At 58.0% G+C, this 27825-nt stretch overlaps 1 protein-coding gene across 6 annotated transcripts; it reads right to left on the bottom strand.

Annotated features, from left to right (window-relative positions):
• Positions 1–935: 935 nt before the first annotated feature.
• On the bottom strand, positions 936–22201 carry RELT (RELT TNF receptor). Of its 6 annotated transcripts, XM_012456938.2 has the most exons (12): positions 22101–22117; positions 10357–10500; positions 9603–9672; positions 8174–8248; positions 7877–8043; positions 7574–7653; positions 6391–6648; positions 4963–5043; positions 4569–4650; positions 4140–4397; positions 3588–3786; positions 936–3432 (listed from the first exon to the last, which is right to left on the bottom strand). In XM_012456938.2, exons 3-12 carry the CDS (start codon positions 9645–9647, stop codon positions 3385–3387), a joined length of 1293 nt encoding a protein of 430 aa, XP_012312361.2. In that variant the 5' UTR covers positions 9648–9672; positions 10357–10500; positions 22101–22117; the 3' UTR covers positions 936–3384. The 6 variants fall into 6 exon arrangements, with proteins under 6 accessions (XP_012312361.2, XP_012312359.2, XP_012312360.2 ...); XM_012456936.3 differs by lacking the exon at positions 10357–10500 and having other exon boundaries at positions 22101–22201; XM_012456937.2 differs by lacking the exons at positions 10357–10500; positions 22101–22117 and adding an exon at positions 21744–21945.
• Positions 22202–27825: the final 5624 nt, after the last annotated feature.

The following is a 27825-nucleotide window of genomic DNA, read 5'->3' as shown; positions in this document are numbered from 1 at the left end:
GCATGTGTATGTGCCTCTCCCCAGGAGGGACGGGCAGGGTGCAGAGAGGGCATCCAAACCCCAGAGCCCAGCCTTCTCCCGAGGAAGGAGGCCGAGGGCCAGTCAAGGTGGAGAAGCCAGACTGAGGTGGAGCTGAACAGCCAGTAAACAGGGACTCCAAGCATACTCTGGTAAGCACAGGAAATACTTCCTTGGGTACACTGGTGATGCCTGCTAGTCCGCTACAACGCACACCCTGTCCTACACTTTGACATCCTTTGCTGTTCCAGAACGTCCCTCATGATGTCCAGTCTCTGTCTCCTTCCCCTCTCCTGGTACAGGTGAAACATCTCCTAGATCCTCAGAGGTGTCCCTCTCCCCTTCCTGCCCACTTGAGAAGCCCCAGAGAGAGAAGCCTGCACCCTAGGTACCCAAGGAGAGGTTGAATCCCAAAGCACATCTGCCCAGGGCAGTTTTCTCTGCAGCCACTAGGCCAGGCCTCCAACTTGGCTTCTGCTCAGGAGAAAGGCCTCTGCCCTCTGTGAAGCCTCTGCCCTCCTGCAGCCCCAGCATGGCCTGTGCAGGCCTGGGACCCACAGAGGCTGGTCCTCTCCACACCGCCCTAGGTGCAAACAAGTGTCACTCTTGTTCTTCAGCCTCTCCTTGAGGCCATTAGTTTAAAAGTGTCCCTCTATTCCATCTTTAAACAACACAGCAAACACCAATAAAACCTCAAATTAACTAAAAATCATCTCTCCCCAGAGCGTAAGGCCCCACCCAGCCATGGCCTGTGCCAGGTTTCGGCAGGGAGCTGTCTCCTTCAATCCACCTGGACCTGGCCCTGGTCTCACCCCTCCCTTGAGATGAATCCCACCAAGTTCCTGTGCCACTCACCAGGGCACAGAGCAGTCCTCACCCCCAGCAGCACCTGGCCTTGCAGCCTACCCTGCTCCCACCCCCTCCCCTGGCTGCCAGGACACTGCCCTCCCTAGTTTCCTTCCTGCCTCCCTGGCAGTGCCTTCTCTGTAGGGCCTGCACAGGGCAGCTATGGGGTGGCCATGCTGGGACAGCAGGAGCTCAGGCATCTGCCCCAGGCCATGTTTCCTCCTAACTCAGTCCTGTCAAAACACCCACCTGAGTGCCTGTAGGCCTTCTCGTCTCCAGGTCTGTCTCCTGAGAGCTCCGGGCCTTCGCGTCTAGATGCTGTGGGACGTCCTCCATGGATGTGTCACAGGTGTCCCCAGGACTGTGGGGACCCCACCCAGCTGGCCCTAAGCCCCTGACCCATTTCCCATTACCAAACCCTAGCACAGGGGTGTCCAATATTTTGGTTTCTCTGGGCCACAGTGCAAGAATTGTCTTGGGCCACACATTAACACTAACAATAGCTGATGAACTAAAAAGGAAAAGCAAAAAAAATCTCATAATGTTTTAAGAAAGTTTATGAATTTGTGTTAGGCCCCATTCAAAGCCGTCCTGGGCCACATGCGGCCTGTGGGCCAGGTTGGAAGCTTGCCCTAGGAATCTTCAATGGAGACTCTCCATCTCTTGCCTGGGTGCGGCACCTGCTCCTGTGGCTCCGCTCCTCTCCACACTTGCCAAGCAGGAGCTGAATGCTTCGGAGGATCCCCAGCATCTTGGCCTAAGGCCGAGGTGCCCACCATGTGTTGGTGCCGGGCTTTGCACATGCTGTCCCTCTCAGTGGAACACATTCCCTGGCCCGCATGTCTTCCTTACCCTCATTCACCTCCTGGGCTCCACACAGCTGCACTTCCCCTGGTGCTGCACTGGCCATGTGGCTACGGAGCCCTTGAAATATTCAAGTTCCAATCAAGATGTGTAAGATACACTCCAGATTTCAAGGCAAAAGCAAAAAAGCTCATTCACTATTTTTATACTGATTTTATATTGAAATGAAAATATTTTGGATAGACTGGGTTAAATATATTATTAAAATTAAATTCACCTGCTTTTTTACTTTTTGAAATATGGTTGTCAGAAAATTTAAAGTCACATATGTGGCTCATGCTATTTCTGTGGGACAGCCCTGCCTATAGCTAGGAGCTTTGGTGAGAACCAGATGAGGTGAGGGGTCTCCTCTGGGCCTGCTTTCCCTGCTGCCGAGGCACGGGAGCTGCGAAGGGAAGGCAGCCGGTCACAGCGCCCAACACAGGAGAGGGCTTGACAAGCACACGTGGAACAGGTGGATAAGCTGGGAAGGGCACAGAGAAAAGGAGCTCCTTGTGACAGCACTTTCCCACCTTTTATTATTCAACAAATGGAAAGGGATGGAGACACAAGGATAGGGCAACAGCGAGTTTCAATAAATAAGAGAAACAGGACGGACAAGCAGTGGGCCCACGCCTGCACGGCCCCACATAAATAAAATAACTAGGTTGCTGAGCCACAGTGGAGGTCGGGGCTGGGCCCAGCAGCCACCTGCACTGCCCAGAGGCACTGGCACCACAGGGACGCAGAAACCACGGAGGCCCAAGTTGCGCTCCAGCCCCGCCAACACTCTTCTCCCTAAAGCTCCTGAGACCTTGGGGCTGGCTGGGCAGGCTGGGGCTCTGCACCACAGTCCTGCTGGGATCAAGTCTGTTTTTTTGGTTTAATTAAAAACAGCTGGGTCGGAGAGGGACAGGCACATGCATTAAGCCCCTTCCTTAGGGAGAGCCATGGATGGACAGCCCCGTGGGGCCTTAAAGGCGGAGGCCCTGGAAGCAGCAAAAATGGGGCTGGATAAAGCTACTCATAGGCGGGGTGGTAGAGCCCAGCTCCCCAGTCCCCACAACCCAGCCCAGAACCTACAAAGAGCTGGAGAGGCCCTGGATACTGAGACGTCTCTCCCCACTTCACAGTCAGAAAAATGGACCTGACGATGACCACAGATGGCCCAAGATTAGAACCCAGGGACTCATTCTCCCATCCCGGGACTTTTTGTTGCCCCTTCCCTTTACAGTATCTGCCGGAAGAGGAGGGGGAGGCACATCTGCTCTAGGGCCCTGGACAGAGGCAAGGGCATGGCTAATTACCAAGGCCTGGGGCCACGGGTGATGGGCACAGCCCCTCCCCTCTGCCAAGCCCAGCCCTCTGGTGATAGAGAATCCTATGGGCTCCTAGGATCTAGCCAGGGAAGGCACAGGGGCTAGGGCATCCTGCAGGGGAACAACCTGGCAGCAGGGCTGGGGGCGGGGCTCAGTCCGCTCCTGCACACAGTGCCCGCCAGCCACCTGCCTCCTCGCTGGGGCGGACACTCCCACCTCCAGGCCTTGGTCTTTGCTGTCTTGTCTGCTGGGCCATTGCTTCTTGGTCCTCACAGTCCTAGCTGCAGCTCCACCTCCTCTAGGAAGCCTTTGGAACCTCCCAAGGCAGGGCTGCAGTGTCCTCAGACTAGACCGCCCCTCAGATGACCAGGTTGCTCTCACTTAGCCGGACCACATAGCGGTTCTCCTGGTGGACAGGGGCAAGGGGTCAAAGCTGAGTCAAGGGCTGGCTTTCAGCTCCAGAACATGGCCCCTGCAGGGCCCGCCGCACTTCCACCCCTGCCCCATCTTTGGTCAGGGTTGGCCCAGCTGCCAACAGATACCTTTCTCTCTGGCCCTCACCTCGGCCTTGTTCTCTGCTGGGGGCTTCAGCCACTTAGTATGGCTTCCGCCACTTCCTAGCAGGGCCTGCTGCTCAGCAGGGAGGCCAGGTTGTGGGGAGTCAGGAAGATCACCCCCCGAAGGTCCAGCCTCCGTGATGGTCTTCACCTCAGACACCATTGAACTTGTCCGCTGCTCAGGAATTCGAGCCACACGGAACCTGTGAGGAGAGTGGGGCAATCATCCCCATTAGTGGGGATCCCCAGGCACAGAGAAGGCAGCACCTGCTCAGGGTCACACAACAAGTTTATGGACCAAAGCCTGAGCCTGAGAGGCCCGGGTGCCACAGGGGCCAAGACGCTGCCCTAGGGACACAAGGGCTCCATGTGAGATGCCACACAACTGGGAAGTCCTGGCCTCTCTGGCCACCCCCATTTCTCAGAGAGACCTATAAAGGGCAGGGCTCCCGCTGAGTAGGGTGCTCAGGGCCTGAGACAGGACTCTGCCTCCCCCTCCCGGCCCCCAAGGCTGTCATGTCTTTACCTGCCCCTGCTGCATCCGTGCCCACCTCACCTGCCCACAGACAAGATGGTGATCTCGCCCTGGCGTCCTGCCTTGGCCCCAGCCTTGGGAACCCTGGTCGGGTTAGGCAGGAGGCTGGGAGCAGGAGTAGTGGCAGCTGCAGCCTCAGGGGACAGCAGCACCTCGGGCCACTTCTTCTGGCTACAACGGGAGCAGCAGGGGCCAGAGAGCGAGGCCAGGCCCTGCACGGTGTGGAGGTGGTGGCGGTGTGGGCAGATATGCGGCACATTCGGGGGCGCTGGCGGCAGCCTGTAGGGGGCACAGGCACAAGTGGCCACAGGCCAGGCCAGGGGCAGGAGACCCCAGCAGGCAGTGGAGGAAACAGGGTTATATGAGGAGGGAGACCCAAGCAGAAGACCCCCAGGAGGCAGGCTGGTTAACATGAATTTTGGCCCCATCGTCTGCCACCAGCCCACTCACTTGGATACTGGCCTGTGGCTCGTCTGCACCAGCTGTTTGCTGTGGTACTCTTTCAGCAGCTCCTCCAGGGCCGCGGCATTCTCTGTGGGCAGCTGCAGTCAGACCCCGGCTCTGGCCATACAGGACATGCCTCCTACCCCCTGCCCCAGCAGAGAACCCCCTCACACCTCCATACCACCCATCCCAGCCTGGACTGTGCCTTTTCCTCCCACTTCATCAGGCAAGAACGGGAGGCAGAGGTGTACACTCCTGGGTCAGAGAGCGCCAGGCTGCTCGAGGCACCCCGGTGGGGAGGGCAGAGCAAGACAGGACTCTGCCCCCTTGTGGCTGCCTCACAGGCTCCTGGAGGAAACCCTCTCCTGAGCACTGGGATGGGGTCAGACCTTCTCCTCACCTTTCTTCTCTGTGATCAGGTGCACCAGGACCCCAATGGTGTCCTCATTGGCGTCCTCAGCCCGGTAGGCAGGATTGATTCCTGGGGAAGAGAAGGGCCCTGATCCTCAGGAAGAGGGGATGCCATGCTCCCGAGCTACACCATGGTCTGCCAGCAGAGGGCACCCCTGGCCTTCTTGAGGGCCCTGAGCGTGTGTGTTTGGGTGACAAGTCTCCCAGAGCCCGGCAAATGTGGGATCCAGGCTCAGAGAAACCCGTATCACCTTCACGACTCTACACCACTGCTTCCTGCACCCAACAGCCCGGATGCATAGAGGCTTCAGGGCCATGTGAACTCCACCATCACTGAATTGAGGGGCAGGGCACGTCAGCTTCTTCTGGGCCTGCACTGTCTCCTCCTCAGCCTGAAGGAGCTGTGGGCTGCCTCCCTACCCAGAACTCCCAAAATCTACAGCAAACTGCCATTCCATGGCCTCTCTGTACCGTGCCCTGTCTGTGTAACAATTTAACTGAGAGTCCCTAGTCAGTTTTGGGCCCAAATCGCAAGGGTCTGAGAATGGGCCACAATGATCAACCCTGGACCCAACAACAAACAGAGCTTCTGGGACTTGCACCCAGACAGCAGCCAGCAGTTAGAGGTCTCTAGGAAAACAAGTGCAGTCTCAGGCAAAATGGCCCTGAGTCACCACCTTCCTTCCTGCCAGCCCAATGCCCCTGTCCCCTCCCTGCCCCCAGTGTCAGGAGTTAGAAGGGGCTCTGGCTCCCATACCAGCCCAACAGCCCAGGGTGCTGGCATGGGAGATGCCATTTCATTCAGTGACGTGGCCACAGGCTCCCGTGGGCCCAGGGCAGGGTGAGTGAGCGTGGGACCCTGCCCTGCAGGGGAGTGGTGGTGTGGGGAAGAAGGAAAGGGCCTGGGGCCCTGGGGGTGGGGGTGGTGGCACATGCCTGTCCCTCCGGTTCCAGGCCCTGTAACTCAAACCACAGCCTAAAACCAAAACCTGAGCCCCTCGTGACTCCTGCCCAGGACAGGACAGCTGTCCTGCCAGCCCTCCTGACACATGGCATACCTCCCCCTCCAGGCCAGAGGTCAGAGGTCACCTTGAGTACTCCAAGGCCATCTGACCCTGAAACCATACACACAACTGTGGCCTCCAAAGAGTCCAGATCCCCACATCTAGGCAAGGCTTCATGCAGGGTGGGATCCTGCTGAAGCCACCTGCTCAGCTGTGCTACCTCTGCCCTGCCCCCATGGCCACACCTCATCCCCTCATCCTTCCTCCCATTTTGTCAGTCTGCAGCTGTCACCTCCCAGGCCTCTCCCACTGAGACCCGAGGCCAGGCAGGGTTCTGCTGGCAGGCCCCAAGTGGAACTGGGGCTGGGCTCATGCCCTCTGTCCTCCCCACCTGGACCCCAGTCGGGCCTCACCACTGCCTCCACCTCCGGGGCCGGGCCCGACCTCCTTGTGCGCCGTGCAGTGGTAGCCCTTCCGCTTGAGGAGATTGCACACGAGGATGCCCAGCAGCCCCATGAGGCAGAAGACGGGCACGATGGCGATGACCGCGTACTGGGCGGCTGTCTCCTCCGGGCCACCCGCCCGGGTGCCATTCCCAGGCTGCCGCATCTCACCACCGCCGCTGGCCCCAGCTGCCACCTCCACGCCACGTCGGGCCCGCCGCCCCCACTCTGAGCAGCACAGACAATGGAAGCAAGACAGAGAGGCAAGAGCGACACAGACACAGAGAGACAGGGGCCAGGGGCCCGAGTCAGCGGGGGCTGCAGGAGAGCTGATGCGCCCAGGGCAGCCTACTCCCCGCCATGCTGGGGATGCAAAGGTCAACCCGCTGCCCTCCTGTTTTCCTTTCCGGCCTTCAAAGCATCATCCTGAACAAGGCCTCCTCAGGATGGCCAGACACCCAGCCCCACCCTCCGCTCATGCTGGGCTCAGTGGGTGAAGAGATGGCACACCGGGCACATGCCTGGGCACAGGGACATGGGATCAGCCTGCCAGTGGCCTTTCCACGAATCAGTGCCTCAGGGTGACACAGCGGCAGGAGGAGGTATGTGCATGTGAGTGTGTGCGTGCACTCACTCATCTGCATGGGTATTTTTTTTTAGGCAGGGTCTTGCTCTGTGGCCCAGGCTAGAGTGCAGCAGCGCGATCACAGCTCACTACAGCATGGAAATCATGGGCTCAAGCAATCCTCTTGCCTCGGCCTCCTGAGTGGCACCACCATGCCCAGCTAATTTTTTATTTTTATTTTTTGCAGACACGGTCTTGTTATGTTGCCCAAGCTGGTCTCAAAGTGATTCTCCCGCCTTGGCCCCACAAAGTGTTAAGATTACAGGCATGAGCCACTGCACTTGGTTGGCATGAGTCTCTGAGGGGATGGGGACAGGGGACAGGTCAGCATGTGAGTCCCCAGCCTCCAGCTGTGGCTGCCACCTACAGGAAGCTTTCTGGACACCCTCTGGCTACACGCCCTGCCCTGGGCTGGGAGAAGAACCCCACTGCCCCCACATGAACACTGCAGAGGCTGCTGGGCTCCAGTTCACTGGCCCCCTCCCACACATACCCCCACACCAACCCTAGCCCCAGTCTGCCACTCACCATCACAGCCACGAGTACCCAGAGGTGCCCGGGAACATGACTGACATGGAACACGGGGGACCCCCCAAGGCCCAAACCATCTGTGAGGAAGGAAGATGCCACTGAGGCCCAGGAAGTTCCCCCAAACACTGTCCTTTGGAGAGGCTGGATTCCCTCCTACCAGCCACCCTCACTGGTCCTGCCCCCTCCCATTTCACAGATAGGAAGACTGAGGCCTGCTCAGGGTAGAGTAAGGCTGGAACCCCAGGATCCAGAGTCCTGGTCACCCAGCCAGGAGCCCTCCCCGCACTCCCCTTGGCTTACCCAGGCCAGCAGTCTCCACAGAGTGTATCTCGAGTCGCTGTGCCCACCTGAGCCTCCAGCCTCCTCCGAAGGCTGCAGCGGGCATGGGGCTGGCATGGGCTGGAGCCCCATGCAGCTGAGAAGGTGCCTGGGGGACAGGGCCTGCATAATGTGCCCTGCCCCGGGTCCTGTGGGAGGTAAAGGGTTAGAATACGGCCAGGAGCCAAGCCTGAGGACCCTTGAGGGGTCAGGCCAGGGACTCTGCCCCTGGTCCTCAGGGCCTTCCCAGGACAGGCAGGAGGGCACGGCAATGCTCACCAGGTCAGGCTCCTCCCCAGGTGGGCACTGCCAAAGGGTTGTTGATGTCAGGGTGGCCAGAGGCCAGGGTAGCAGCTGGAAGAACAGCAGGCACTGAGAGGCAGAAAGTGCTGGGGTCTCTGGGGTCATCTATCCCCCACCTATTTCCTGAAACCCCAGTGGTGGGGACCACTGACCACCCAGGGCTACCCCACCCGAGTTCAGGGACATACTCTTCTAACCTCAATCCCTCACACATCGAGGAAAACTCTGTCCTGTCCCAGACCTGCTGCATGGCCAGTACCCGGGCAGGGACAGAGCCACATCCGCCTCTGCAAAGTGCTGGAAAGCCCCAAACACCACCAGATCAGGATCTCAAGCCCTTCCAGCTAACCAGAACAATGAAGAGGAAATGCTTCCAAATCCTCTCTCATATTCTGTTCTGCTTCCTGCAGCCTTAGGTCCATCCCTGCCCTCATCACAGCTGGGCACGTCATTAACCAGCCTCATTTATCATCCCTGGAGCCAAGTCCACAGGTGGTGCTTCCTATTCCGGGCCCTCACCTCAGCGGAGTCTCCAGGACCACATCCTCCTCCGTGACTTCCCCTCGAGGCGAGGCCACCCCATTCACACCCACACACCCAAAGAGGAGACACATCCCAAAGGAAAGCTCCATCTTCTCAGTGTATGTCCCCAGCCCATTTCACTAGGTGCTCCCTCTGCTTCCCATTCTTAGGAATGCACTGTCTCTCCTGAATCACTCTTGGAGGAGACCTCAGTCCTCCAATTCAGCTTAGACTGGATGGGGCCACCATCAGCTGCCTTGGAGATGGAATAGGAACCTCCTCAGATCCCAGACCAGCTCCCAGAGCACCTGCTAAGGCTGGAGCAACCCTTGGCAAGGCCCAAGGCCAAGTCTCACCCTCCCTGAGCTTCCAGCAGAAAGACGGGCCCCGGAGCAGATCCCAACATGCTGCAAGTCTGTAACACAGACTCACCTGCAGCTCTGGGCAGCTGGCCTGAGCCTATGATCCTGGGACTTGGAATCTGGGACCCCCAGACCAATAAAGATCTTGAACCCCAGCACCTGATGTGCTATGGCCCTCAGATTCCAAATCCCAGGCCTCCTTTGCCCAATTTCCTCTTGGCACCCAGCCTACCCTCCAGGCTGCGCTCTGTTCTCACCCTGCGCACCAACAGGCAACTTGCCCTCAGCCATGCCTGCCTCACCAATAAATGCCTGCAAGTCCTTCTTTCTCATCTCCCTGACAAACCTGGGTGGTCCTGGAGGTGCTTCCCAGAGTCCGACTGCCTCAGATTCTTCAACAGCTGAGTAAATGAGCCCTGTCCTGGCAGGGGGTTCCCAGGGAATGTCTGCACCCTCTTGCTGGAGAGCTGCAGTGCTGAGGGTGTGGCTTTTCTCCTTCCCAGGGCCCATCTCCAACTCACCATAAGGAAGCAGGACAGGGACCGGCACAGCAGGTGTGGTTTCATCCTCAGGCCCCCGGCAGTTGCTGGCCTAGAGCAGATGGAGAGGAGGTTCGGCGGAGTGGCAGGGACAGGCAGGCAGCTGCTGTCCCCTCAGCACCACTTCCAGGATGACAGGACTCATGGGGAGCGGGCAAGGTACTGCTGGGCAGGCAGAGCCTGGGGAGGCCGGCTCCATACCCCTAGGCACATGCCCAGGCAGAGGGGGCTGCCCTGCCTGGGCGCCAGCCTCACCCTTGGGGGTCAGGTGGGAAGGCAGAAGGAAGGCTCTGCAGGCTGGGAGGCTTCTCAGAGGAGGATGGGCTTCCTTCCCTCCCTTAAACTGCCAGGTGACCGGAGGCACCAGCAGGGGAAGGAAGCACATGTGGCGGCCTGTGGCGATGATGACAGGGTTGCAACCAACACCCAACACCCCAGCCAGAAGCCCTCCCCGCAATCCCCTTGGAGCCCAGACTCCACACTCCAGCCCAGTGCTCCAGGCTCAGGCTCCCTCGCCACCGCCTCCTCCTCACAGGTCTGCAAGCACGCCTGGCCTCTGCCTTCGCTCCCATGGGTTCTGCTCCAAGGAAGGCCTTTTTCCTCAACCCTTCAAAGCCCAACACAAAGGCCTCTCTTGTCAGAAGCTTCTCTAGAAACTTTCCCCAAAGTGGGTCCAGCTCCCACAGCTGCCTATCCCATCTAGGTCCTGGTCCTTCCACATGGCCACGGTCCACACCTCTTCTAGGAAGGCTGACTCCTCCCTCGAGGCTGGGACGTGTCTAGTCACAGTTCTGTCCCGGGCAGACCTACGGGGCTGCGGTGGTCATGGTAGCCAGTGTTCGGTCTTTGTCATTTCTCCAGCACCTACTGCATGAGGGCACTGGGGAAATCGGTATAAACAAGACAGACAGGGTCCCTGTTTTCAGGTAGCTCCACCCCAGGGGAGACTAACTGCAACCACAAAGAGGTGCCCCCCACCCGCTGGTGGTAAGTGCCAAGAAACAAAATAAAGCAGAGTGGGAGTGCAGTGTGTGGTACTTCAGAGAAATATCCCTTGTGGCTCTGCAGCCCACCGGTCTGAGGCTGAGACCCCCAGGCCCAGACGGCAGCCTGCGCTGGAGAAACCTCTAGCCAGTGGATGAGGCAGACACTGCAGGACGAAGGACTCACGTCGGAAAGCAGGAAGGACAGTGGCAGAGCAAGGAAGTCTGCTGTGGGCCTCCTGGAGGCCTGGCTTCAGGCGCCCGAGGCTGAGGGAAGCTGTGCTCCTCAGCGCACACCTCTTAAGCCCAGGGGCAGTTTGGGAACCCAGCCACTGGCTCAGGGCCCCCGCAGGCCGAGGCCCCCAGCTGACTCCTAGCCCGGTGAGGTGAGAAAGTGCTGCCTGTGGTAGGTTCCAGGTCACTCAGAGCCCTCTCCCTGAAGCCTGCCCAGCCTTCCCACCTAGAATAGCAGCACAGGAAACCGATCTGCCCGCCCGCCCTCCCTCTCAGCAGACCTCGGAGGGGCCCAGGCTTTGAGTTACACTTGGGAGGGAGGGGGCACGGTCACATCTTGGGACTCTCCAGGTCACTGGCAGCCACTCTGGGTCCCCAGCCAACTCAGGGGAAGCCAGGGACAGGAGAAGGCAGGGCCACAGTGTAGGGTGGAGGCCACACCTGGCAGTCAACACCCAACAGATGGCACCCGCAGGCCATTTGGGGAGGGTCCTTAGTACTGCCTCGAATTTGGTCGCAAGTCTTCCTTCCAGTTTCTGTCCCAAAGTGTCTGGTCTCCTTGCAGGGGCCCAGCTCCCATCTCAAGTCTGTTTTCCCATGGCCCCTCCCCTGTCCTCTGAGGGATCTAACCCACAGACCTGACCACAAGCCCCGAGTCCTCAGGCTTCACTTCCCCGCTAGGCCTGACTGTGGAGTATAGAGCCCGGGGGAACTGTGACCAACCTGACAGCCCAGTCCCCAGCTCCAGCACCCCTCCATGTCTCCAAGATAGGCCCAGAGGGCTGAAGCAGGGGTGAAAAGAGGCAAATCGACCACAGTAGAGAGCCTTAGAACCACCCCCGACCCTGGGTGGCACCTGCTAGGTGACCTGAGCCCACAGGGAGCAGCTGCTCATCTGCAGACAGATGCTGTGTAATCTAGAACCTTCCAGGAGGAAAGCAGGGTCCAACGGCCCAGACTCTAAGTCAGCGAGGGCCCACTCCAGCACACTCACAGACACTGCCACCTAGGGCCTTGTGCCTTCTAATTAAGCACCTTCTCATTACCCCAAACCAGCACTTACTCCAGTCTGGCTGCCCGGCTCCCACTCAGCCCAGACTGAGCCCCCGCTGGACTTGCCCAGTCAGGCAGAAAGGCCTGGTGCGCACACATGTCCACACCTGCTGCTCAGCACCCCCACCTCCTGCCCCAAGAGGCCTCAACAGTCCAAAACAGGCCTGCATCTGTGACCAAAAAACAAGTTCAGATGGAAGCCCCTCAGCTGGGAGGGGATTTGTGAAGACCCCCATATCTGCCTCTGCCTCATCCTGAAGGCTGGGCAGTCAGTGAGGCCCCAGAGCCTGGGATACCTGACAGAGGAGAGCCACACCCACACCGAGCCACACTGGATGGGGAGGAGAGGCCCCATGTGGTTGGGGGGAGGTGCAGAGCAGAGAAGGAACTCAGCTTAGAGGCCACTCCTCCAGCAAGTCTCCTAGCCTGGGGCCCAGTCTCTACCGCCACCAACTCCCTATGGGACCTTCAGGTCACTGGGTCTCAGTTTCCTCATTTACAAGATGGGGATGTTCATGGTCCATCTCCCATGGCAAGGCTGTCATGATGTTTTCTGGGGGATTTGTTCTGTTTTTCTGAGACAGTATCTTGCTCTGCCATCCGTGATGGAGTGCAGTAGCATGATCACAGCTCACTGCAACTCTGAACTTTTAATCAATCCTCCTGCTTCAGCCTCTTGAGTAACTGGAACTGCAGGCATGCCCCACCGCACCTGGCTAAATTTTTTAATTTATTGTTTGCAGAGACAGGGTTGGTTGCCCAGGCTGGTCTCCAATTCTTGGGCTCAAGTGATCCTCTCGCCTTGGCCTCTCAAAGTGCTGGGATTCCAGGTGTGACCGCGGTGCCCAGCCAGTCATGGGGTTTAGAGGAGGTAATGAAGCTAAAGTAGGTCATGGGATTTCCTCCTCCACAGCCCTTCTCCTCTGCCCTGCTGGCGGACGGCTGTGATTAAGTATTTGTTTGCTTACTTGTTTATTCCTTGCTCCCCCACCAGACAGGGGTGAGAGCAGCAACGTCTGTTTTATTTGCCACAAAACTCCACACCCAGCCCCATGTCTGAAGCGGGAGGCCTCCAAACAGGCTCATGAGGTGGGGAGGGCTTCCTCAGACTCAGCCCTCCAAAAAACTGCCCAAACGATTAGAACCAGAAATTCCCTGGAGAAAAGCCAACCAGCCAAGGCCATGACCAGGGCCTCAAGCTGAGGACCCCATACCGTGGTGGCGGCCAGAGGCGGTGGAGCCCCAGTGAGGTGCAGCCCCGGAGGCCTCAGAGAAAGAGGAAGCTGTGCCACCCGCCCAGGCCACAGGCAGCTTCCCCTTTCCCAGAACTGAAGCTCACTGGAGTCACCAGGGCCCTGCCACACCACTCCCCCTCCCCTCGGCAGGGCCCTCCCCTTCCCTACTGTCCCTAAGCTCTCCCAGGGCCTGCGCCCATTGCTCCTGCCCCTTTGCCCCATCCCTGGCCTCCAGCTCAGCCCCACCATGAAGCCTAGGTATCCTGACACCCAGTTCTGGCCCTGGCCCTGGGCCAGCTTCCACCATCCTCAGGATGGCGTCCTGACGTGCCCCCGCCAACCTCTCCCACCCACATGCCTGCCACACTGAGCTGCTTTCCACCCTCACAGCACAGCACAGCACAGCACAGCACAGCACACTGCACCTGCTGTCAGCTCTCCCCTCATCGCTTGGCCAGTACCCACTATTCCTTAAAGCTCAGCTCAAAGTCACTTCCTCCTGGAAGCTCCTCCGCCCCCACCTCCCCCTCAGCATTCATGGTGCCATACAGATCCCATTACCCAGCCCCTTCCCCACCACAAGCTGCCCCCTCCATGCCCAGTGCTGAGTTGGACTGGTATGAGCTGATCTGGGGGAGGAGGCAGAAAAGGCGCTCTCAGTAGACGGCCCAGCTATGCCAAGCAAGGAGAGCCAGAGAGCAGGCTGAGGGGGAAGGAGCCGAGAGGCGGGGATGGGCTAGAACCCAGATCTGAACCCCTGGGCTAACTTGGGGATACAAAGTGTGGGGTATAGTCCTACTCTGCTCTGTCATGCACTGGCTCTGTGGCCCACCTACAGAGGGCTGTAGTGAGGCTGAAAGGAGAGAATCACATTACATACTCCGCACAGGCCTGGCAGACTAAGCATTCCCCACACTTCACTGTGCCTCAGTTTCCCTACGTGTGGACTGTGGAGGGGAACGGCACACACCTTTTTACATTCAGTGCCTGGCACACAGGCGGTGCTGGGTTACCCCTGGTGGGAATCTGGAGGGTGGGAGGGTGCAGGAGACGGGAGGAGTCTGGGAAGGTTGGTGGGCAGTGCTCAGGTCACAGCAAGGCTCAGCTGCCCGCCAAAAAGCCTGCACTTCCCCCTGGGGCCTATGGGAGCCTGGAAGGGTTAAGCTGGGGGAGGGAGAAGAACAAACAGTTTGGGCTGTCTGCCAAGGGAGACCGCACTCGGGGAGATGGAGATGGGGGCCAGCACCCACCTGGAGCACAGCAGGTTGGGAGGCAGCTACTCTGCTTCCCAGACAGTGGCTCCTGAGCCTGTGGACCTCCCTCTGGCCTCCAGAGGCTAGGGGTTGCCTGGAAACACAGCTGGACACAGGCCTCCCTTGGCGGTGGCCACATCCAAAGCAGGAAGACAAAGGCCACCCATCAACAGAGAAATCCAGGTTAGCAAGGAGCCCAGCGGTTCCCTGGCAACTGGGGCTGAAGTAGAGCAGTGCCCACACTGGGTGGGTTTCCCTCCTCCACACTCACAGGGAAAGGAACCGACCCCAGCCCTGTGCAGGCTGGGCTCTCGTCCTGGGTTGCTGCCTTTCCTCACAGGAGAGGTGAGCATTTCTTTTTTTTCTTTTTTTATTTTTTTTTATTTTTTATTTTTTAAAATAGAGACGGGGTTTCACCATGTTGGCCAGGATGGTCTCGATCTCTTGACCTCGTGATCTGCCCGCCTCGGCCTCCCAAAGTGCTGGGATTACAGGCGTCAGCCACCCCGCCCGGCCAGAGGTGAGCATTTCCATTGCCCAGCTGGGCAAACTGAGGTCAGGGGAGGTCACTTGCAGGGGTCACACAGCCAGTAAGAGGAGGAGGAGGAATGGGGCCCAGGACTGTCTCTTTCTGCCTCCTTTCACCCTGTAACTTAGCCCAGGACCTGGCACATAAACGTCCTTGTAGTGTTTGCCAAACTGATGGTGGAGGCTAGGAAGCTAGTAGCACCCAGTGGGCGGCTCAACCGAGGGCCTGTTACTAAGGACCCAGGTGGGCCCCAGCAGAAGGTGCTATCTGCACTGCCAGCCTCTAGGAGTTGCCTATATCTATAGTCATTTGCATATTCTAGTCTGTGCCAGCTCTGGCAGGAAAGGGAGCTGGGAACTGAAGAGGCAAGAAGACCGGGGAAGTCTGGAAATTCCCAGAGCGGGGAGGAAGAGGTCCCAGGGTAGAGCCCCAGCTCACTAGGGCTGCTGCTGGGAGCCCAGAGATGCGCGGAGGCTGGCCCAGGGCCACTCAGTGAGAATGCCCCACTCTCGCCCTCCCCACAGCCCTCGGCAGCCATGAGCTCCCAGGTGAGCACGCTGGGGTATGCACCCCTCAAATCCTAGACCCCTAATCCTGTACCACCTCATGGCCAGGCAGCAGCTGCTCCCCAGCCCACCCTCAGCCACACCCCCAGAAGCTGGGCATGGTTCTGCACCTCAGACCTCCTGGCTGCCCCTAGGCTTCAGTGGCTCAGGTGGATGAGGTGGGGCTGAGGCTGAAGGGGCTAAATTGGCCCCTTGAGGCCAAGAAAAGGGCTGAGGTGGCCATATCTGGCCCATCCAGCTCCTCCCAGTCTGGGTATGGTACAGGCACAATCCTCACCCCACTTCCTGGGCCGAGTACAGGGCTAGAAGAGGGATGTCTGAGATCAGACAGTTGTCTTGGGCAGAGAGGGGGCTCCCTTACCTTCCTCACTGAGCACACCACTGCCCTGTCCCCTTCCCACTCCAAGCTGGGTCTCACTGAACCCTTCCAAGACAGGGTTCCATGCTTCACACAGAAGCTGAGGCTCAGAGAGGCGAAGTGTAATGACTTCATCTTGAAGGAGATGAGGTTTACATACCCTGGAATAGGGGCAACTGGCAGGCGGCCCTTGCCTGTGCGACCCAGGCCTGGTATCTCCGCTGCTTCTAGTCCCCCATCATCAACCTCTCAGCACCACGGACAACCCTGCATTGCCAACCCTGGCCCTAAAACAGGACAGCAACGGGTCTGGGAGGGCTGAAGGACACCTCACTGCAGCCCTGGCTCATGCTCTGCTACTTCCTCCAAGAAGCCACCTTTGCCTCCTGCCCCACCCATAAACCTGATCCCGAGTCCCTAATGTGCTCAGCACAGGACCTGCCCCCCAGTCACCACGACCTGGAAGACCTGGGCAGAAGATTTGGGAGGGACAGCCCTGGTCTGCCCCATTCTCCAACTCTCCAGGAGTTGGAGGGAAAGTGCTGGGGAAAGAGGCCCCCCAGGGCCATCCCAGGTGAGGCCCTACCCAATAGAGTATGCTGAGGACTGGGGTCAGTGCATGGGCAGGGAGGAGACGAGGTTGGAGCAGCCCACCTGGGTTCAGACTCTGGCTCTGTCACTTTGTAGATCTGCGGCCTTGGGCAGGTTACTTACCCTCCCTGAGCTTCGGGGTCTTCCTCTGCAAACAAGGGTGCTAGTCCTTGCCTCATGGGATGCTGAGGGCTCTCAACTCAGCCCCACGAGGGCCAGAGGAACCCGAGCTCAAGACCAAGCAGCAGCCAGCCAAGCTCACTCAGAGGTTTGGGTGTGGCAAGAGTGCTTTGGGGAACTCCATGTAAATCCTGGCAGCACGAGTTCAGGGGCCTCAGCCTCTCTGGGAGGGCCCTGGGTGCCCATGTCCCAGCCCCTATACAGGCCTGCATCTTCCTGCTTCCACACCAGCCAAGGCCATGGTCAGGAAGGTAAAGGGTAGTTCAGCAGTCAGGAACCCAGCCCCACCTTCTCAAGCTTGTCTCCCAATTACACCTGTGCAGCTGACTTCATGGTGTGGTGGATGGAGGACTCAAGAGTTCACAGGCAACAGGGGCTCTTATAATCAGGCCTTGGGCCAGGCACCCCCTCCTACAGGAAGCCTCCCCAGACTCCCTGTCTAGAGGGTCCTCTCCAGGCTCCCTCAAACCCCCCCAGCCATCAGTTTTCAGTCTCCCTGGACCCCACCAGAAGGGGTGAGGCTCTTTGAGGGAGGGAGGGAGGGAGGGAGGGAGGGAGGGAGGGAGGGAGGGAGGGAGTGGGTGCTTGGAGGAGGCTGGGCAAGCAGAAGGCTGCTGGTGTGGGTGGCCAGGGTCCTCTGCTCTCACTGCTCCTCCTCACAGGAGATGCACTGGGCTAAGTGCAGGTCCTTCCTCGGGACCCCCCCACTCCTCTTTCCACCCGCACACTCAGACCCCACCTCTAACTGGCCGTAGAGGTCCCTACTGTCTCCCTCTGTCTGTGACAACTAGCCAGGGCAGTTGCTCACAGCCACATGGGAAGTTTATTTATAGAGCTTTCATCTTTCCCAGGGCGGCCTAGGAAAGAACTCTGGCCTTCAAGGCCAGCAGGCCTCAGTTTGGATCCCAGTGACACGGGGGCCTGGCAAGTGCCTCCTCTCTCTGGGCCTGGATTTCCCTGCCTGTGATTGGAGGGAATGATGACCCCCAGGAGTATAAGGCTGAGGATGTGACAGCCTCACAGGCCCTAATCCCAGGGATGGGCGCAGAGTAAGGATGCAGCATTGGCTCCTGTCCTCTCTGCCACCCCAGTTCCACTCAGCAGCACCAAGCCTAGGCCCAGACAGACACGAGCTCAGCACACAGTGGGTATTCTCTCTGTCCAGAGACCACGTCCCTGCTCCCCCATCAACTCTAAGTGGGGAATGGGGCCAGACACACCCTGCTGGGTGATCTCAGGCAAAACCCCTTCCTCTCAGATCCTCTCTCCTGCTGACCTGGCAGAAGGGCTGGCCCCATAACAGAGGGAGTCAGCTCCCACCCAGCCAGACCAGGTGCTGACTAGACTGACCCTTCTTGGGAAACTGATGTTAGACCATTGTCAGACAAGCCCCTCAACCCTCACCTCCTGCCTGGAGACCAGGTTGGGGACTGGGCAAGAGCTGGAGTGACTGACTCCAACATGAGCAGCCGCATGATTCAGCCTAGGGCTGCTCCCTCTGCTCCGAGTCCAGATTCCCCCATACCAACTTGGAAAGGAGAGGGCCTGGGTCAGTGCTGTTGTAAGGAAATGCTGGGCTCAGGGCCTGGCGCACAGCAGGGCCTGAGCAGGGACAGTTTCCTCTACTGGCTCAGGATGTCCAGGACCATGACAAGCACCACACTTGTCCCCTACCCATAGGAGTGGCCTTGCGTCTTTGCCCCCAACCCCCAGCACACATTCTGCCTCAGGCCATGGGGAGCACCAGAGACCTGGGTGCAAACCTCCTGGTGCCTCCCAGCAAGCAGGTGCCGGGATCCTAGGGCGGCTGCACTTCCTCAGGAAGAGGCTTCGCCAGCACAGAGACAGCAGCGAGAGGGGGCAGGCTGCTGGCCACACTGACCCCCCCTGGCTGAGCATGTGGTGCCCATAGATGCCCCGCACCTGTGCCCATTCCCCAGCAATGAGGGAGGATACCCAGCAGGTGGCCACAACAATGAAGAGAGATTAATTTCCTCTTCAGGTGAGGTGGAGCTGGGGCTATACTCTGGATGGCCAAGAGGGTTCTAGAAAGAGGGAAGCAAAGGCAAGGCAGACAAGGCATGTGGCAGGGAGAGGCAAGGGTGAAGACGTAAATTCTGAAAGGCCTTGGAAGGAAAGGCCTCAATGCAGGTGAGGAGTCTGAACTATACTTGTAGGCAAGAAGCAAGAGTTACTTTAGGGAGGTCACTCTGGCAGTGTGTAGAAGAGCTGACGTGGAAACAGAGAAGCTGGAACCAGAGCCCCGGCAGGGATAGCAAGGCCAGAGCTGGAGTATGAGGCAGGCCAGCGTTGGGAAGGTGCATCTTGGGCCTGCTTCCAGTGCTGGCCGACCTCCAGCCGCCAGGGAAAGTGCAGGCACAGAACGGCGAACTCAGGACAGAAGGCAGGTAGCCTGTCTGGAGGGTGAGAGTTCTGGGAGACCTTGGGTAAGTCCCTGAATTCTCAGAACCTCAGTCTCTCCCTCTGTAAAATGAGACTGGGCCTGACCCTATGAGTAGGGGCAGGTGTTGACTGGCCCTCAATGTCTCCCCTCCTTGGCCAGATATAGACCCCTCCCTCCAGCAGCTATCACACCAGTCCCAACTGTGGCCACAAGTGGAAACCCAGCCTGGCCCCACTGTCATCCCCAGAGGCCCAAGTTCCCAGAAAGGTTTGGCTTGGCCGGGGCACAGGCTGAGGCTGGGGGGCCTCCTTCAAGTCTGGGATAAAGAGAAGTTAACCCTTCCCCTCTCACTCCCCCTCCCAGACCCTAAGCTATTTCCACCTCTTTGCTGGGAATGGAAATAACTCGGGCTCAGCCCCTAGAGACCACGACAGCTATTTTCATCAGCCCCAAGAAGCACAGCTCCAGTCATTGCAGAGAGGACCGGGGGACACCCTGATCCCCAGTTCTAGTTCTTGGCCAAGTGACAACAGTGGTCAGAGCCAAAAGGGGTCTCTGGGAAGAACAGGGAAATTGAGGCACAGAGAGACAAACTGAGCAGGGACAGTTTCCTCTACTCTTTCTGCCAGAGAGAGTAGGGATCAGCTCAAGGTCACTGCCTGTCTGTTCCCCACCACAATATGCAGATGGATTTGGGGAAATTCCTCTAGAGCAACTGCAAAGAAGGGGATGGAGGTCTCTCAAGTATGGTGAAAGTCACCTGGGACTCTCAATTGTCCCTGCTACCCCTAGGCTGTGCTACTAACTCCATATACTCTTCAAAGCCATGAGGACACTCCCAAAATCAGGTGCAGGGTCTAGAAGGCAGGGGACAGGTCTTTCTGGTGATGTTTGGTTGGGAGTGAGTTCTGGGGAGGAACAGGAAGACCATGTAATCTGCCCATCCCCAATGTTCCAGACATGTGTGCACACACACATCATACTTAGAACCCTAGCAAGGCCACGCCTACTAGCCCAAGTTTGAGAGACAGAAGCCCAGGAAAGCCATGAGCAGTTATTAGGAAGGTGGGTGATCCTCTCTCCCAGCATCTCACAGGGCTCTGGGGTCAGAAGACCCGAATTCCAGTCCTGGCACTGTCCTGACTCTATATGACCTTGGCCAAGTCACTTTGCTTCTCTGAGCCTCAGTTCCTTTCTCTGAAACATAGTCATCTCAGAATCACTATGAAGATTCAACAAGACAGAACACCATGAAGTGTTCACAGCAGTGACTGACACTGTCCCCAACCCTGTCCCCCACCCCTAGAATGCAATCAGCATTTTCAGAGGATGACAGCAGAAGACAGAACTTCCAGATCTTAAAGCAAGTGCCACCTACTCCTAGACTAGGAAGCCCAGCTTCCACCCCACCCTGCATGAACTCCACAGACCTTCGTATGGGAGTAGGGGACTCAGAAGGGTCTTGCCCAGAGGGTGAAGGGGCCCCACTCTAGCTCACTAGCAAGAACTTAGCCTCTCAGACCAGAGACCACTCCAGGGGAACAAGTTTCTGTCGCCTCTCCCCCCACCCAAGGAAGTGAAGAAAAGAACACCTAGGCAGAGAAGTGAATGTCTACAGATTTGGGGATCCGCAGTGCCTATGGATCCATTTCATGACAGAGGACTGGGAAGCCTTTGGGTGGGAGGCTAACTTTTCCTGGACCAGCTTTGGAGAAGACTGTGCTTTCAAACCTATCAACAGCCCCTGGGCCACTGTGTCCCCAGCAGAAGCCTGCTGCACCCCCCCGCAACACACACACACTGCAGTCTTTTTGCCTGAAGGGAGGGGAGAACACAGACGGTTGACCCAAAAACAATAGAGGATCCCAAAGGGATGATTCACAGTCCATTCAAAGCCCGGCACCTCAGTGTGCAGCTGGAGAGACTGAGGCCTGAGCCGAGGGGGTAGGGGTTAGGTTTGAGAGCAAGATTGTGCCTGGGCCCACTGAAAATACAGGTTACACAGAGGCAGAGCTTTGCCAGGTGTAGGGACTTCAATGTGTGAGTGTGTGGGAGCAGGTAGGGGGGCGCTGAGACTACCACAGGACCCCTCCCCTGCTGCCAGCTGGGCCACCCCACCAGATGTTGCCCAGCCTCGGCTCTCTCCCTCTGCCAGGGTCCATCTCCTCACTAAACTGAACTCCTGAGGGGAGCCCTCGTGGGGACAGCCCTGGAGAGACTCTTGTGTCCTGGCTCCCCAACTTCCTCATCGCGCCCCCAGCCCCCCGCGTCCCGTCCCTCCTCCTCCTGCCTCTTACTCATCATCGCCCTAGGCGCGCGCAGACACACACACACCTGACACCACTTGACCCCACACGCACACCATGGCGCCAGCGAGCCCGGCTCGTTCTCAGTCACTTGGGCTCCTCTCCCTCTATTTCACACTCACAGTAACGGGTGGCCCAGGCCCTGCGCTGGTCGCGCCCCAGGCCATGCACTCCGTGACCCAAGTGACCCCGGGTCTCTCCCTCACACACAACACACGCACACACGCTGCCTGTCTCCCACACACAGAGCCCCTCTGTGTCGTCCGCTCGGCCCGGCGTCACCGCCCAGTGTCCCAACCACACGTTCGCCCGGCCAGGCCGCCTCACGCGCAGTGTCACCCACAGTCACGGGCTGACACAGTCCAGACCCCCCCTCGGCCGCCCCGCGCCGCAGCCGCGCCGAGGAGCCGCTGTCCAGTGTGCACCCCAACCTGGTCTTGGTCCAAGTTTCCCGGGCCGGGGGCGGCTCCGGGCTCCGCCTGCCCCTCACACCGCAAGTTCCGCTGCTTCCCCGCGCGCCCCGCGACAGCCACCGCGCAGGTCCGGCCCGGAGTCGCGGCCGGAGGACCTGCAGGTCCCGCGGCTCTGAGACTGGCGGGGGCCTGTGCGCGGAAGGCGCTGGGACAGGAGGCGGGGAGGGGGGTGCTCGCGGCCGGGCTGCGGCATCCGCCGGGCCCGCGAACTTCCTCAGAGACGCGGGGAGGCAGGGGGTGCCACTCGGGTCGGCATCCCGCTGGCCCGGCCGCGGGGAACGGACTCTGGATGGGGGCTCCGAGAGCCCTCCTTACCTGGCCGCGCCTCGGCAGCTCCCGCTCGGTTCCCCGTTAGACACCGCGTCCCCGCCCGGCTCGGCAAGCGCCCGGGCGGCCGCGCACCCTGCGCGCCTTTTGAATGAATCGCCAGCTGGGCCGGGAAGGTGCGCAGCCCTGCCCCCGCGCGTCAAGGCCGCCGGCCCCGCCCCCGACGTCAGAGCCCAGGCTGCGCCCCCCTCACCCCGAGCGGCGGAGGGGCTCGCCGTTCTCCCGCCGGGCCGCGCTGCTCTAGGTCGCCCTCTCTCGCGCTCCCGGGAACTGCAGGGGGCTGCGTGGGACTGGGCGGCGGGGCCCAGAAAGCCTCTTGGATCTGCCTCTTCAGGGCTCCAAACCAAGAAAGAAGGGGTTGTGCGAAGCAAGATAAAGAGACTGGAGATTTCGATACTCCTCTGGGTCCTTTCACCATTGCCAGTGTAACTAGAGCCACCTTCTGCCCCTTGCTGGGCCTCATCTTCCTCCTGCCAGTTGGTGGCCAGGAAGAATAACCTCACTTTGCCTTGTTGACGAGGTCGAGGCCCCACCCTAGAAACCCTCACCTAATTGCAGAACAAAGGCCTCGTGAAGGTGAGTCTATAAAGGGCGCCCACCTGGTGGGCTCCTGCACAACCTTCAAGGCCCGGTGAAATACTCCAGGAGGCGTCTCCTGCCTCCACTCCCCACTCCTTGCACCGCTTCTCTCTTCCAGAGTAGTTACTGTTTCCCTCCAGCAGGACAGGTGACTCAGTGCTGCCCTCCCTACTACAGCCTTCCCACCCTGCCAGTTCCCAGCCCCAGTTATCACAAACTCCAGGCCCTATTCACACTGTATTCCCACTCTGAATCGTGTCCCCTGGAGTTGTGCTACAGGGTGTGCCAGGACTGGAGGCAGCAGCTCAGTGGCCCATTCCCCCTCTTAGCACCATTCAGGGGATCTCAGGCGGCCCTCGCGGGACAGCAGGGCAGATGGGAGACAGAGATGCCAGGGAGGGCCTAGTGCTGGGCCAGAGGCCTGGCCGGGGTCAGGATCACAGCCCATGACAGGTGGAGGAAGGAAGGTAAATAAGTCTGCTGAGGATAGATGGCTGGGGGTGGGGTTCTAAACAGTCATAGAATCTGAGCCCAGGGACTAGGAGACGGGAAAGGTCAGGTCCCCAGGGTCCAGGAGATTCCAGGAGGAGAACTGGACACCGCATGGGGAGCGGGGGAGGGTATGAGTTTCCATTTCCCTGGGCCATGCCCAGGTTGTGGGGGAAGGGCATAAGGAGCTGCAGGTCATTGATGTCAGGATCATGACATCAGCATCCTCATGTGTCAGTGGAGACCTCCAGGGTTGGGGTAGGGATTATTCCAGGGTCCCACATCCCAGCCTATGGAGGGCCAGAGCAGCCAGAATGTCTTCCACTCCTGGAAATGTTTTCCTTGTAAGGGGACCATCTACAACTCAGCTCTAAGTTCTAGAGTTCAAATGCTGGCAATTTCAGGTGCTACTCAATAAACCAAATGGGGAAGTCCAGGTGTGGTGGCTCATGCCTATAATCCTGGCACTTTGGAAAGCTGAGGTGGGAGGATCACTTATCCTGGAGTTCGAGGCCAGCCTGGGCAACATGACGAAGCCCAGTCTCTACAAAAATACGTGGGCCAGTCACCTGAGCCCAGGAAGTTGAGGCTGCAGTGAGCTGTGATCCTGCCACTGCACTCCAGCCTGGGTGACAGAGTGAGATCTTGTCTTAATCAGTAAACTAAATGGGGAAATGCTTTTTGGTTAAGGAGTACTGGCTACTAATCAGACATCCTAGAGAGGGTCCAGGCCCCTCTCTACCACCATCTCTCTGTGAGGTTTTGATCAAATCCACCCCCAGCTCAGTTTCCTCATCTGAAAACTGGGGTGCCAAACATGTTTCCTGAAGATCATTTTAGTTCTCCATGGGAAGGGCTACCTGGCTGCCCTGGCTACAGCTCCATAGAGTAGGTCTCCCAGAGCCACAGCGCAAACACTTCCTGCCCCTGCAACCCCCAGGTTAAGAGGGAGCCTAATTATTATTTACTGCTGGGTGGATGGGCCAGCTCCTTCTGCAGCCAGCTCTGACTCTGAAACCACTGTGAGCTGGGCCCCTCCCTGAGAATCTACAAGCATCTGGGTTGCTCCACAGTGAGTAGACAGGGAAGGAGTTGTGGAAGCCACAGGAAAGATTTAGACTTGCTGTTTATGGAGCTTGGAGAATCACAGGCTTGAGAACAAAGGACTCTCAGAATCACAGGCTTTCTAAAATCTTGGCATCTCAAATGAACCCATGGAGTTAGCACTAGAATCCTTGAGCTCAGGGACCTCAGAGACCATCTTGTTAAACTTCACGTGGTACAGCTGGGCAAGTGGACCCAGAGAATGTCTGTACCTCATTGTAGGTACACAGCACAAGGTCCCAGTAAACTGGGGTCAACTGTGATGGGGACCAGAGGCAGGGGCACAGGTGCCATGTCCCAGCCAGGCCCTGCCTGGGGTGGGGATCCTGGGGCACAGGATCAGAGCCACCACAGTGTGGTTGTATGTAGGAGATCTGAGTAGATGACTGCCTTGGGGTCATGGACCAGAGGTAGTGGTGCCACCCTGCTGGCTGTGCTGGAATTCCAAAAGGAAGTACATACAGTACAAGCCTGGAGGAGTGGAAGGCTCAGACTTAAATTTCAATGCTCCACCCTAGGCTCACCCCCAGTGGGCCAAGTCCTAACCCTAAGAAGGTGGGCTGCTGCCCGGTGTTTCTGCCTTAGCTCCAGGGGAGGGTGGGCTCAGTCTGAGGAGAAACTGGGTCTAGCAGGCCAGGATGGGGCTCAGCCTGGGGCCAGGGCAGAAGCTGAGCTGGGGGGCTGTTTGGGTCTGAGGACCAAGTTCAACCTGGAATCCCACTAGCGTTGAGGTGTCAAGCCCTTGATGCCTGCCTCACTGACTCCTTGATGGGGGAGGCCCAGCACTCTCAGTTCTATCCATCCCAGGCTTTATTGCTCATCTGACTGGTGCTCAGGGAGGCAGGTTTGGGGTCTTCTTGGTCCCATGGTGAGTCTGAGAGAGGAACCCAGAGCCATGAACTGCAGACAGTGGGAGCTGGTGGGGACCCTGGGGACTGTCAGGGCGAGACTTGCAGTCCAGTTACCCTCTGGGCCCAGAACATGAGCAGGTCAAGAGCTAGGGAATGCGAGCCAGGCCCAGGGAGGCAGGTGACTTGCTGAAACATCTGAGGCTAAGGAGCCTGGAGAAGAGAAATCTAGTGGGAAATGGAAGAATATAGGCTTTGGTGTCACATAGATAATGATTAAGTCCCAGTTCTGCCATTGCCAGGCTGTGTGACCTTAGGCAAATGACTTCACCTTTCTGAGTGAGAACTCACCCATCCAAGCGTGTTATGAGGATCTGTTTAGACCTCATATTGGGGGCACCAGCTTCTTCCAGGCCACTGGACTCAGGAGCTCCCTCACCTCTCCCTTTCCTTGGTGCAGTGTTTGCCCTGGGCAGCAAGAGCTCTGCCCCGATTTATCCCCGATGCCTGCTCACTATCTCCCTCCCCAGTCCAGCCCAGCAAGCTACCCCTGACCCAGCTTGGGATGCCAGCTCACTTGCCTTTGCCAGGCAGGGATCCTCATTGGCTATAATTGGGCCTAAAATAGACTTCCCCTTGCCGCTTCCTGCAACCTGGCCTGTAGCTTAAAGTCTATGAGGACACAGACTTGGTGTTTGGCAGGCACACAGAAGATGTAAAGGACTCACAGAGGTCATCCAGGTCCAGGGAGGGACAGACACTTGCGCACCATCACACAGTGCAGAGAGGCCGGGGCTGGAGCTTGAGTTCAGGCCCTGGGGTCCCCCATCCCCTCCCCAGGCCCTGCCCGGAAGGTTTAAGGTAGGACCTTAGCCAGAATTGCTCTCTCCGCTGAGCCCTCTGGACCAGCCAAGTGCTGAGGCTGGTTTGAGGTATGTGATGGGACCCCTGGAGGCCAGCTAATCTAAGCTTCTGCCTTCCCTGGCTTTAAGGGGCATTTCCTGGCTTTTCTGACCACAGGAAACTTTCCTGCCTGGGCTCTCCTCCCCAGCTACCCTAGCCTCAATGCTCCTTTCTGTGTGGCCTCAGGTAAGTCCCTGTCTCTCTCTGTCCCTCATCTTTTCCATAAGGAAGATGGTCTAGCTAAACCCTGCCCTCTGTCCCTAACCCAAGGGACCACCTGTAGAACTCCCTGGAAGAGGAGATGAGACTCTCTTCACTCATCTGGGATCTGGATTCTCTTCCCAAGGCTGGTCTAAGGAACACTAGCCTCATGAGTGACTGCGTGTGGCTCTGGCTGCTCAGGCTGTCTCTCCTGTCCTCCAGCCACACCAGGCAGCCGGCTTCCCTCTTCCATGAGATACAGAGAACTGAGCAGATTCCAGATTCTATCAGTTAGTGGGTAAGTGACCTTGAGGAAGGCATCTAACCTCTCTGAACTTCAGTTTCCTCATCTGAAAAGGAGGGTAATAATGCTATCAACCTCCCAGGACCATTGTGAGGATTCAAGATGATCTATGCTCCTGGCTTGTGGCAAACACTAAGTGGAAGCTGGGGTTTATTGTTTCATGGCATTCAAGACCTAGAGCTGGTTCTCATCTGAATTCTCCAGATTTAATTCAACAAATATTTACTGAGCATCTACTGTGTGTCAAGCACTGCGGCAGGCCTGAGGATGGAACAAAGAAAATCCCATGCTCATGGAGCTCCCAATCTGGCCTCCTCTGCCTTTTCTTCTTTCCCCATCCACCTGGGTCTGCACCAGGCTCCTCTACCCCTCCTTGCCTTGGCTCAAGCTGTTCTCTTTTTTTTGAGACAAGAGTCTCTCTCTGTCACCAGGTTGGAGTGCCCTGGCACAATCTCAGCTCACTGCAACCTTGGCCTCCTGGGTTAAAGCGATTCTCTGCCTCAGCCTCCTGAGTAGCTGTGACTACAGGTGCATGCCATCATACCTGGCTAACTTTTGTATTTTTTGCAGAGATGGGTTTTTGCCATGTTGGCCAGGCTGGTGTTCCCTCTTAACATCAACCCAAGCCCCACTTTCCCCAACACCAGTAGCTAACCATAGTCATACCCTTTAAAGCAGTAGTTCTCTACCTTGGCTGGTGAAACTAGACCATGGTGTCAGAAGCTGGGTGGTTACCCTTGGAGGGTGGACTGGAAGGAGGTCTAAGGGGAGCTTCTGGGTGATGAGATTTTCTGTTCCTTTACCTGGGTGTATTCACTTTGTGAATACTCATCATGCTGCACACTAATGGTTTGTGTCCCTTTTTGTATAAATGTTATACTTCAGCTAAAGGTTTCCATTGCTTATAGCCATTACTGGATGAAAAAGAAAAAAAAAAGGTTTCTAAAAAATATATAGATACCTGGGTCCCACCCTCAGAGTTCAGATTTCATTGGTTTGGGATTGGCCTGGGCCCTCATGATTATAATGCACATCCCAGGCTAAGAACCAATGCTTCAGAGGAACTAATCCTTCCAGAAGCCTCCCCTGGGCCGGGGGCCTGAGGCCTGATGCTCATTCCAGGGCCTCCCTGCCCACAGCTGATGGGCTCCGGACTGTCCACAGGCTGGCCAGTGCCCTGGAATGTGGCCCTCTAAATAACAGTGGGCTGGGCCAAGCCCACTCTTACTGAGGCACTTGAGTGGGGGAAGTGGTGAGAATCTGGCCTTGGGTACCTTGTGCTAAA

Source organism: Aotus nancymaae, unplaced genomic scaffold (genome assembly GCF_030222135.1).
Source record: "Aotus nancymaae isolate 86718 unplaced genomic scaffold, 86718_ANA_hifiasm-v0.15.2.pri h1tg000059l, whole genome shotgun sequence".
Taxonomy (NCBI): domain Eukaryota; kingdom Metazoa; phylum Chordata; class Mammalia; order Primates; family Aotidae; genus Aotus; species Aotus nancymaae.
This window is presented reverse-complemented; position numbering and strand designations above follow the sequence as displayed.

Bases quoted from the DNA above. Each gene is read 5' to 3' on its own strand.
- RELT (XM_012456935.2), bottom strand. From the start codon at position 8,302: ATGACCCCAGAGACCCCAGCACTTTCTGCCTCTCAGTGCCTGCTGTTC. The intron at 8,044-8,173 runs GTGAGCATTGCC...TACCTCCCACAG, and splicing joins CTGGGGAGGAGCCTGACCTG to GACCCGGGGCAGGGCACATT. The intron at 4,651-4,962 runs GTGAGGAGAAGG...AGCTGCCCACAG, and splicing joins CCTGATCACAGAGAAGAAAG to AGAATGCCGCGGCCCTGGAG.